Here is a 12,369-nt window from a genome sequence, read left to right on the forward strand (position 1 = left end):
CAATCTTTTCTATTTAAGATCCGACTTTGACCCTCAAGAGACCCGTCGACAAGCGTCCGTCGTTGGTCCAAGTCAGTTACTCCTAATGTGAGTACAATCAACTATACGCAACAACACATATACAATATTAGAACATGTTCCATGTCTATGTACACTACAATACAGTATCAAGGCAAGTCTCCCATCCTACACTTAAAATTGTGCATTGTCCCCAATGCACACCATACTAATAAGAGGGTAAAAGAAACTCCCTGGTAGGCCAAAGGCCGAAGCACTAGCAGCTCATGGGGTACTCAGACTTCTCCCAATATTGGTCCTTCGTGCGGATACCTCACACTTAGTTCCAACCAATGGTTTGTTGTTACATTCTTCCAATGACTTTGTGTTCCATGTTCCTAAAAATAAAAAATCTACACTACAAGAATAATACAATAATAAATAAAAATAAAATAAAATAGAGTTGCCTCCCAACAAGCGCTTGATTTAAAGTCGCGGCACGACGCAAATAATTTTACCACTTTTCTCGCCACTTGGACGATATGAACTGTGCACCTAGCTTGGAATCAAGCTTATGACCACGAGCGATAGGGGGTGGTAAGTTGATTATCGAGCCGAGCCTTAAATTCTTCATTTTGCACTTCTTGGCTCTCATGTGAGGAATGTCATTTTGGTTTTTTGTTTCCTCAAATTGTAAAATGTATGGTTGTTGCCTTTCCTCCTCGCAGTCCCTCACGGACTCATGTAGTTCAATTTTTATATCACTACACAATTCTAATGTTGAAAAATGCTTGGAATGTGACTTCAAACCTTCATTTTGCAATTTTTCTATTCTGACATCCTCTTCTTCCCCCGGACTAGAGTCATTCTCAACCAGATTTTTATTTACACCGGTTGATTCTAAGTCCATGTTTTTCTCGGCATCATTGGTACTCATGGGGTCGGTTGGCGGAGGTTCAATTCTTGACTCTTCAAATTTTAGCTCACATTCTTCCTCATTTTCAAGAATGGTCTCCAACATGAGCATTATTTTCTCATTTTGGGCATTTGAGAGTTCTTGGTTTTGATTAAGTTCCAAGGAATTTTGGAGACTATTTTCCAAAAGCTCCTCCAAGGCACTTTGTTCTTTGTGTCCTCCTTCAAGTAAGCACTCCAACATGAGCTTGAACTCTCCCTTTCGGCCATGCTCAACTTCTTCCAATTCGTTAGCCCAATCATTTTCATCAAAAACAATAGAATCATCATAGCGGGGGCTTGGGGAAGGGAAGGACCAATCAACACAATCATCCCAATGACCATTTTGAAAACCACACTTATCACGAATACTCCACTCATGGGTTTGAGATTGTGCGCACAATCCACCCCCCGGGAAAATTTAAAAAATTTTGCCACGAGTGTGGTTCTCCACAATAAAGACAAGGGTCATCACAGTATGAACAACTACCACCCCACCAATTTTTATTATATGATGCCATTTTTCAAAACTAAGAAAATAAACAAGACCCAAACAATAAAAATAGACTAATGTAAGAAAATTTAATTACACAAATATTCACAAGTTGGGTATAGAGAAAACTGATCATACTAAGAATTTTTTTATTTCTATCAATGGTAATTGATAATTCCGTTAACTCCCCGGCAACGGCGCCAAAATTTGATCACGCCCAACTATGCCTTATAAAAGGGCAATGCGGACGTTGCAAATATAACCTGAGTATTACGCCCAGGGTCAAATCCACAGAGAGTTAACCTATCAATCACTATCTTTAGACCCACTAAACTCTTCAGAACCAGCTTCCCAAATGTTTGAATCACAAGTTGATGGTTTCTATAGTAACTAAAATTGCAAGTAAATTAAACAGCTGTAAACTAAAGTGCTAAGGTTGTAAACAATGATGAGAAAAAGCTAAGGTAAAGATTTCCCCTATTGATGGAATCCCTTCTGTTTATGCGTCATACAAATTTACCAACACACCTCTATCAATCATGAACACTTTTCTTACCGTAAATCTCTCCCGAGTAATCACAGTAATATACTATTGCACTCTCCCGAGATACACTAGCTAGCTTTAATTAACACAGTTCACTTAAGATTGCACCCAAGGTTTCGTTATCCCTAATCCCGCCTTTAAACCCGCAGTTATAGATTCCTCTTATACTTTAGGAGTGGTGTTATTCAACAATAACCTAAATATGCACTCTCTCCCGAGTTATGCACACTAAATAGGCACAGCTAATTGAGGATCCTGTCAATTAACTACAACAAGAACAGAGTTGAATAAATAAAGATTGAAACTAGCAATTTGTATTCACATAAACAAGAAGTTCATCCCCCAATAGGTTCCATCAAAACCTTAGACAAAGGATTTAGCTACTCCTAACTATGGGTAAATAAACTAAAACAATATTCATCATAAAACTTGCAAGAAAAATAAAGAGAAGAAGAAACCAAGATGTTTTGGGTGATCTCTCACACTTGTTCTTCTTCCAAAAACTCCTCTCCAAAACAATACATCCTCTCTTGGGCCGAGTCTAGTGTTAAAAATAGGGTTTTGGGCTTAAAATTTCGTGTTTTGCACTTTAATCCCTGAAATTTCCGCCTCCTGCCGCGGTTATACCGCGGTCGCGGTCAAACCGCGGTCAAACATGGCCTCTGCTGCTTCAATTGTCTGCGAGCAGCCCTCACCGCGGTTCTGCCGCGGTCGCGGTAAAACCGCGGTATTTCATCCTGTTCCCTTTGGAATATGGAAAAATATAAAACATGAAAGTTGTAGCCCTTTGAGTTAGCTTTCCAACCATATATTATAGAGCCCAAATGGGGTTCGGAGTAAAATGTTATGTCTATTTTACTAGACAATGCACAATATGCCTCTTCGAGTTTTCGTTTTGTTGTTTTATCATCCGTTGATCCCCGAACGTGATCCCGACTTAATTCCTTGAGCTATTACTCAGACTTCAAAGCTCAAAACCACTTAATTTCATTACATAACATCTATATAGCTCGGAATCACACCTACAAGGCATAAAACACACAATTAGTGCAAAACACTAGCGATTAAAGCGCAAACTCAACTAAAGTGCAGTAAATTAGAGTGTAATAATCGACTAAAATACGTAATTATAGCCTATCATCAGGTATATTTGATGATAGGAGCTTCAAAATTCATGTTAATTTGAATTTTTTATTATGGTTTGATATAAAATTATTATGTTAAAAATTTCTAATCATGTGCTGCACAATTTATGTAAGACCTATGTATTTATACTTAATAGTGAAGAAATATATGTTCTGGTTCTTTCATTCCAAATGATATAATAGACAATTAATTACTAGAAAAAAACATAATTTTTAAATTGGTCCTCACTCTATCCATAACACAAGGGATACTACCACCAAAACACATACAAACCAAACAAAAGGGAGAGAATTAATCAATTTTATCAACACATTTAAATTAACTGTAGGTTAAATTTTTTTAGTCAAATATCAAGATTTTATATCGGTACAAGATGATAAGAGATTCTTTCCACAATAAACAAGCTATTGCTTGAGTAGAGTTACAGAAATTTTAAAGAAGAAAGTGTGACAACAAATTAAAACAATTGTATATAAAAGACATTCTTAGCAGAGTCTAAAGTGTAGCTTCAACTTGGAGATGTGTAGCTAGAATTCGAAGTTAGAACTGAAAGCTATTTGTTGGAAAATGCGTCATAATACTTCTACCAGATAAAAGTAGAGTTTCTTTTCGTAGCAAGGATTTCCACCTTGCTTATACATTAGTCAATGGCTAAATTGTTTAATTCATTAGGATTTCTGTAACAGTTACTACTAAAAGATTGAGAGTTACTTTCTTGAAACTCAATCAACAAAAATTACTACGTAATTACCTTGGTTTTCCTCCTTTTTGTTGAAATAAATCAGAACCCTCTTGAGAGCTACTATCTTGAAATATAGACTGTCTTCTGCAAAACAGAAAGAATTATTTTTTTAAAAAAAAGGAAGGAGTTTTGTGTAGTTGATTTTTGTATGGCCTAATTATTTATCTTAGACTAAGTACTACTGCTTTTATGTGACAATAAGTTTTATATTTGTTATCCATTGTTGATTATGCATGAACTTGGGGATATTATATTGTTGCTTTAATTAGGTGGTGTAACGTTTGACAAGTCGTCGATACATGAATTTGCCATTAATTATAAGACTCTTTCGCTTAAATTCTATACGTATAAAATATTCTTTTTTCTTTTTGGGTGTGTAACATTTAAGTTAAATCTTTTAGTACCGATTAAGTATTCGTTGTCAAATGGGATATAGCTTCGTATAGAGGGTACGTAGTGATTAGTGAACACTACAAGTTAATTATTAGAGAAGATTCATGCATAGAGACTAACGACGTATCAAGTTTGAATTGATATTATCAACATCACTCTCTACTCCACCCTATTTATGCTAAAATCACTCTTTAATCGTTTTTGTCTCGCGTTTTGAAATATAGTGGTGGATTCATATACTATGGGTTCTAAGTTGAGAAAATAAGTTTTAAAAAGATTTACTCTCTCCGTTCAATTTAATTGTGTGGCAGACCGGCGGTATTCACATTTCAGAAGTCAAAAGAGTTTCTTTTAGTACGATTTCTTTCAAATATTTTAAATTATTTATCATTGTAACTTATAGTACTTTTACATAGTTTTCAAATATATTAAAAAAAAATTATTTTGTTTTTATAGATTTTATGTCCGAATTCACAATCAAAGCTAAGATATCTGACTTTCGAAATTCAAATTATGGCACATAAATTGGGATGTATATCTATTTGTACTTATTTTTCTCACATATATCTAGGTGTCAACTCCGAAAAAATTATTTGTCAAAAATCATTCTAAAGAGACAATCATGATTTTGCCCCTACAAAACCACGACGATTTAGCTATTGAAACCAGTGGCGGAGCCTCTTTATGCTGGGGTGTCAACTGACATTTTTTTGTTGAAAATTCTACTGTTTAGCTAGGTCAATATTTTATTTTGTATGTATATACATTATTTGTTGATTCCTTTTATTTTCGTTGTGTATTTGCTTTTTATATTTTGATATTCCGTAATAAATTTCTGACTCCAGCACGAGACAAATTGTCACTAAAATCATCTTTTTCTTTTTGTTTTACTGAAAACCTATTAATGGTGTCATTTGGATCTCCATGGCAATGGCAATGCCAATGCAGAATGAATAGACTCCATTGGGTTTCCACGCGGACAGTACAAAATACGCAAATCTTAAGGAAGCACAAAGCTAAAGTTGTCATTGAAATTTGGATTGCTTTTAATATCCGCCACTACTCTCACGTATTCATTCTGAGAACCAGAAAAGAAAAAAATCCAAAATAACATGTCATGTGCCAAATAGCCTGAATCTTGTCCTACCACACGTGGATTCCCCAAAGTCTCAGCTCCCCTTTTGTCTCTTCGATAAAATCCCCCATGTGATCCTCCCATTCTCAAAAAATAGGATCCTTGCTGGCAAAAAAAAGAAAGAATTGAAAAAATAATTTCTTCATGCTAAATAAGAATAATGAGTCTTTTTTTTTTTGGTAATTAAATCCTTGTATTAATCACTTAAGTAATATTTACAAAACAGTAGGTCAGCTCAACCTAACTTTCTATCCTCCATCTAACTGCAGAATAATGGGTCTTTGAGTACAAAGATCACACTTTAACTTTTAGTGGATTCAAATATTAAATTTTTTGAATTTTTGAAATGAAATTACCTATGTAACGAACTACCTTAGATGTAATATTATAAATTACAACTTGTTATAGTAAAAAGTAGTTGGAAAGATTGTTGTAAAAGAAGTGTTCGCTTGCTTAGAACAAGAGTGTCAAATATTATATTACTGTACTACTTACCAGAGATTTAACTTTATGAGTTATGGATTCTAGAATGACGAGTTTAAGTACTAATAATTGGGTTCTAAATGTGATATTTGTACATATCTGAGAAATTTCTTAGCATAAATATATTGTTTGAGCAAAAGATACTGGGTTCGGCCGAACCTGCATCTAGATTTGTAGCTCCGCCCCGGCTACTTACCATGCACAACCAAATAAAGCTCCATAGATAAATGAATCCCCTCCATCTACTACTTGATCAGATAGCTGTTGCCAGTAAATTTTTGAACTCTGTTTCACCCTTCTGATCATATGCTAGCTGTAACCTTTGATGAAATATAATACTACTGGCCTACAAATATTTTAAAAACTAGTAGTGTTATTCATTATTCTCCCAAAATAAGACTTGAGCAGTTGAGCTCTCATTAGGCCATTTTCATTTGAAATCAATGGATCCTCCACCACTTCCATCCCAAATCAATGCCATTCCTACAACTAATGCCATCACTCAAATTGCCCAACAAAACTATCCAGATTCTGCCAGCTCCTCCCCGAGCTCACGCCAAAATGATACGTGGGATCAGGAGTCTCTGGCACAAGTCCCTGGTGCCAAACTCCGCCTCATATGCAGCTACGGGGGTCATATTATTCCCCGTCCCCACGATAAGTCCCTCTGTTATGTCGGTGGTGACACCCGCATTGTGGTAGTTGACCGTCAATCCTCCCTCTCCGATCTTCAAATTCGCCTTTCCCACACTCTCCTCAATGGCCGCGGATTTTCCCTCAAGTATCAGCTCCCGAATGAAGAACTTGATTCCCTTGTATCTGTCACAACTAATGAGGACTTAGATAACATGATTGAAGAGTACGATCGTGCAATGTCTGCTTCGCCTTTGAAACCTTCTCGTCTTCGTTTGTTCCTTTTTCTTGCCAAACCTGAGACAGCAGCTTCTATGGGTTGCCTCCTTGCTGATTCTAAATCCGAGACGTGGTTTGTTGATGCTCTTAATAATGCTAGCTTGCTTTCTAGAGGGCTTTCTGATTCAGCTGCGGGAGATAATTTCCTGGAACTTGAAACCATTCCCAAAAGTGATTCTGGTATAAACCTGGAGGCTCAGAATGAGTCATTGGCGGCTAATAATAGGCAAATGGCAAAGAATGCAATCCAAGAAGTGCAATCCACTATGCCTGACTCACCAATGGTTGAAACAACCTCATCATTTGAGTCCAGTGTTTCATCCCCATCTATGCCAAATTTGCCTCCAATTAGAGTTAGAGCTGAAGATGCAGGTTACGCGAATGCAACATTCAACGATCAGATGCTTGGGATAGATGAACAGTTCTCACAGATGAATGTAGCTTCAAATGCACAAAAGGTGGATGATGGTTACCTTCATTTGGCTGCAGCAGCGGCAACACCACCTCTTCCTACTGTAATCGGCGGTGCAGCTGTTATGTCATCGGCTACTTTGGTGAACACTGCACCGGCTACAGGGGAACATCAAGGCCGGGTTATCTCTGATGATGAAAGATCAGATCATAGCGCGCCTACTGGGCGCCGAAAACCTCCATTGCCGTTACAGCCGATTCAGAGGAAAGTTGGAGATGGTTATAGCTTGCCATCACCTGATTCAAAACATGCTGCAGGGGGTTACAACTTGCAATCACCTGATTCTGTAGCAAGGTATGATTGTCGCATCAGAATGTTCAAAGATCAAGTAGCACTAGCAGATTATCTAAGAAAAGATCACTATGATAACCTTTTTTGTCTTTTCAGAAGTGAAACATCAGTAACTCCTTAATGCACCAGACAACTATTCAATCTTTTAAACTCAAAATTTATTGTAGGATATATGTTCTTATTCAGAATCTTGGCAGGTAAATGAAATAGCTAGCTTATAGTACATAAGCTTGAAGTTCGTCCACCTAGTCACTTCGAAAGTTAGATCTAAACAACAAACAGAACTAGTAATAAACCACAAAGAGACAAAAAGACTTGAAATATGTTTGTTGCTCTTTACTTTTGGTATGTTTTAGTGTAATTGGGATTAAAAACCATGGAAAAGGTTTTACTTTCGTCAACTAAGACAGTTTTGGATCTTTTTCAGTGATAGCAGCATTGCATCAGCTACGTCCTTCTCAAAACACGCGATTTACCAAGACGCACCTCCAGCAGCAAGTCGTGAAACCAGAGTGCCTTATGCAGTAACTGACCCCAAAAATAATGTTCTGGACCAGAACTCTCAAATTCAGATGCAGCAAGTTCAAGATTCTGTAGTTATACAAGTTCCACAGCAGCAGCAGCAGCCGCAGTTCATTCCTACCAGCGGACATTACATCCAACATACTGCAACAGGTCCAGTGGCAGTCCAGCCTTGCTATCAAATGTATGCACCCCAAACTCAGCAACCAATTCACCAACAAATGGACCAGCAATATCCCATGTACTACATGCCAGTACCTCAGACTCAGCCGTATAATATGACAGTGCAATCTAATATAGTTGATGCTAATGCTGCAGCTTCAAGCCAGCAGCTAACACCACCAAATCAAACAATGGTTTCATCCTCAGCAGCCTTTAAAGAAGCTCTCCCGCCTATTTATCCAACAAGAACTGTCCAGTCCTCTAACCCTGAAATGCCTGTCAATGTATATAGAACAGCTACCCCAGCGACTCAAACAGTAGTACAAATTCCTCAAAGTCAATATCATCAACAGTATTACGGTCTTTCCCAGGTTCCTCCTCCACCACAGCAAATGACTGCTGTTTCTAATGGCGCTGCTAATTTCGGCTATGAGTATTCTCATCCTGTGCATGAACAGGTGTACTATACTCAAAACACAGCTCCATCACATCCTTCTCAGTACCAAACTATGAACCCTACCACTGCAGTTTTATTATCACAGGCTTCAGCACAGCTAGCTGCAGAGAATACCACAGCTCAGAACAGAACTTCATAGCCTCTATAAATAGAACTTGGCCGCTCAAAGATTTGATGTCATCTGTATTTTTCTTTAAAGGAAGGAGTATATTATGCAGAGAATAAGGCCGGTATTGTGTTATTCTTCATCCTGCAACATGCTGCTGCTTTGATGGGGTTAACAAGATAGATACTTACTTGTGGTGTCCTAACTCCTAAGGTGGAACTAAGAACAGTGTTTTAATTGCTTCCTATGTATTTATTGCTCTCTTTTTGGTTATATATTTTCTTAATAACTGGTATTGAATAATAAACAACCTTTTAGACTAATTCTTTGGTCGACAATATTCCTTCCATTTATGCTTCTCTGGCCTATGTAAAAAAAGAGAAGAAATGGTCTCCTCAGATAACTCATGCTTGATATCTGTCATGTTGTTAAGCTCAATAATTTGAAGACTATTTCCGTGGTCTGATAGTGCCTTATTATTCAGCATTGTGGATTTGTTGGCTACGAAAATCAAGAAGCGCGCTATAGTCCAGTAGGGAGGGCAGAAAGAACTCTAGTTCAATCAAGTTAAAATTCAACTCTTCTAGAGATATAATACAAGACCAACAAGAATTGCTATAGGCAGTTCGATTCATAAATAATGTGCAGTATTATTAACAAGACTTAAGGAAAAAGGAATATGCTGATCTCAATAGGTTGAAGCACGAAATAACAAATCCTTAACATGGCAAAGATAAGAAAAGCTGGAAAGGCTATAACAAGCTGAATTTCCTATTGCCGTTTCCTAAAAACTAATCATTGTTTCATGATTCATTTCTGGCTTCATGCATCAAATGTGCCAAATCTAACATTACTGCCGCACCAACACTATCAGGTAAGTCAACAGCACATGTTCTGTGAATGCTCAATTAGTAGGAGGATTTTGACTTCTAATTGGGCAATCAAGTTGAGAATTGTATAATATGTGGGCTGCTTACTGATGCCTGCTAGATATTGAAATTGAAAAATAGGAGGGAGAAGGGATTAGCTTGTAAAAATTACTCGTGTCTGAGCAAATGCAGCTGGCTTAGTTATCTTATACTATAGTTGTTATTCCTTTGTAACATGGTCTGTGACTCCTTCCCTTAAAAAGGGGAAAACCCTCTGATTGTCACTTAAACAAGATTAGAAATTGTCAGAAATGAAACTCATATGAACATAATTAAAAAGATCTCCATTTCTTAAATGGAATAATAATTCTAATATCTACTAATTGCTGACTGTTTTCATGTTGCATACTGCTTTCCTAGCACGTAGTTTTCTACTTGAAATCCACATACGGTCAAAACGAAGGACGAGTTGACTTACGCATCAAATGTTGAAGATGTTGATATAGTGAATGTATAGCCAGCGGTTCAGGAATTGAAGTTTATAGGTCATTAGACTACATCGACATTAAGTTAATATGCAATGATAACTGAATTCAAAGTCAAATGTTTGTAGATATTTATGAGATTTCTTATTATATATATAGAGAGAGTCTGGCAAAAGCTACTGATTCCCATGAATACCTATATTGTCCTCTAGATTTGCCACTGCCAATGGACACACACGAAGAGCATTTGCAAATTCATTTGCCAGGGCCAGAAAATAGACAGGAAATGGTTTCAAAAAAATCACAGTAATTAGTTTGTATGAGATGGAACGAACCCTGAAACCATTAGAAAATAAGTCAGCTGCACTTGTATTGGGAAAAAACTGAGTCTGAATATTGAAGATGACGTGTCATGACACGTGGACTGGTCAAAAGGTCAAAACGCAATAAATAGCCAAGAGGCACGGGCGACAACAGATATGGGAAAAAGAAAGCAACATAGATGTGGACCGTTACTAAAATAGGTACGAGTCTCGTACCTATTCGAGTCATTTAAAGATCAAAGATCGGAAGAAGTTGAAGATACGAATCTGATGACGTAAAAGAGTCTAAATACAGCATTAAATATCAAATACATTAGAGAATCTGAATTAAATAGAAAAGATTGTATAACGTTTCTTTTAAATGTCATTTATTGCTTATAATTGTCTCATTAAGACAAAGGCATTACATCTTCTCCTAGAATCAACTATAAAAGGAGAAGGACTCAACATCTGTAAGGACACGAAATATTATTGAGATTACACTGAAATACAAAACTACTTATTACTTTATTATTCTCAGAAATCTTCTATTATTTTCGTCTCCAGATTATCAGTAACCCGAATTTCTTTTTATTTCTAGTTTTAATCAAAGATTCAGATTTTTTGTTAAACTGCACTGTCGCACGCCATTGTTAAGAAATTTCCATGTGGCGATTGGCAAATACCCACGTTACCTAATTGTTTCCTCAAATTTCCATAATTTTATAATCAAGCTCATTGGACGATATTATTTTCATATTCCAAATTTACAGACTTGACTAATTCGAATTCACATTGCATATATACGGTAATACAACCAGAAAATAGGAATTTCGGTCAAAGCTTAATTTTGGAAAAACTCGGGTTACTGATAATCAAATATGGAACAAATAAAAAGAATTGACTTAAACGATATCTGAGTAAGTAAAAGAAAGCAAAGTAGTGTATTCCAATAATATTTTGTGTCTTTACAAATGTTTACTTCTCTCCTTTTATAGCTATTTCTAAGTTATACGTTTCTTTCCTCTCATAACAGAACCATTATGAGAAATTAATGGCATTAATTTAACGTTATAATTGGCAATCGTAATTGTTTCGTGAGGATTCTATAACGTTTTCCATCATTGATGCTCATTTACGGATAATACGTATCTGTGCTTTTTGCTATCTAGGTTCATTCCTCCGATGTCTCTTCAAATTACCAAGAGGTCCGAGTAACCGTTCCTTCCTGTTTTCTTGAATCTTTGGCCGTATCTATTAAGGCTCGTGTCTCTTTGAAGATTCTTTGCCAGCTGTCATTCTTTTATTGATCCACGTGTTTTGTCGTGTCAACACATAATTAATTCCAAATGTTAACTTGATTTTTCCCAATACAGATAGTCCCCCCACTTGCCATTTATTCATCAATTGAATATTTGGGAAGTGGATCTCATTAAAGCGGGAATTTTAGCCGCCATTCTTCATATCATTATACTTTCTCCAGAACTGACATTTCGCATGTCACTTCCATTTAATGCATGTGACATGTGGTGACTTTTGATTGGTTCAGCAACCCTTCAGCGCCTTTAGAGGTTTTTTTACGGCTTACATCAATCACGAAGTGACAGTTTTCATTATGTCGTTCCCATCATTACCTTTTTTTTACGGTTTCTTTTGAGTATAAATATATCCTTTGTCTTTTCTTTCTCATAAAAGTTTTCCATCTTTGAATATTCATTCTTCTCTTCTTCCTCGTATAGTTATGTCTTCTTTGAACCCTAATCCCCAAAAAGTTCATATTTTTGATGAACTTTCCCTTGCTCTTACTAGAAACAGAATAGGGGGAAGATTACGCAGTCTAGGGTCGGTTGCTATTAGAGGTTCTTCTTCTTCTCTGCCTAGTTCCACTCCTCCTTCAGCTTCTA

The 12,369-nt window shown here is 36.6% G+C and overlaps 1 protein-coding gene across 1 annotated transcript; it reads left to right on the top strand.

The window, feature by feature from the left end:
* The first annotated feature begins 6,138 nt into the window (after window positions 1-6,138).
* LOC107793097 (uncharacterized) lies at window positions 6,139-9,123 on the top strand. Its single transcript, XM_016615383.2, has 2 exons — window positions 6,139-7,565; window positions 7,990-9,123. Exons 1-2 carry the CDS (start codon window positions 6,331-6,333, stop codon window positions 8,840-8,842), a joined length of 2,088 nt encoding a protein of 695 aa, XP_016470869.1. The 5' UTR covers window positions 6,139-6,330; the 3' UTR covers window positions 8,843-9,123.
* Window positions 9,124-12,369: the final 3,246 nt, after the last annotated feature.

The sequence above is a fragment of the Nicotiana tabacum genome, chromosome 6 (assembly GCF_000715075.1).
Source record: "Nicotiana tabacum cultivar K326 chromosome 6, ASM71507v2, whole genome shotgun sequence".
Lineage (NCBI taxonomy): Eukaryota > Viridiplantae > Streptophyta > Magnoliopsida > Solanales > Solanaceae > Nicotiana > Nicotiana tabacum.

Bases quoted from the DNA above. Each gene is read 5' to 3' on its own strand.
- LOC107793097 (XM_016615383.2), top strand. From the start codon at position 6,331: ATGGATCCTCCACCACTTCCATCCCAAATCAATGCCATTCCTACAACT. The intron at 7,566-7,989 runs GTATGATTGTCG...GATCTTTTTCAG, and splicing joins TCACCTGATTCTGTAGCAAG to TGATAGCAGCATTGCATCAG.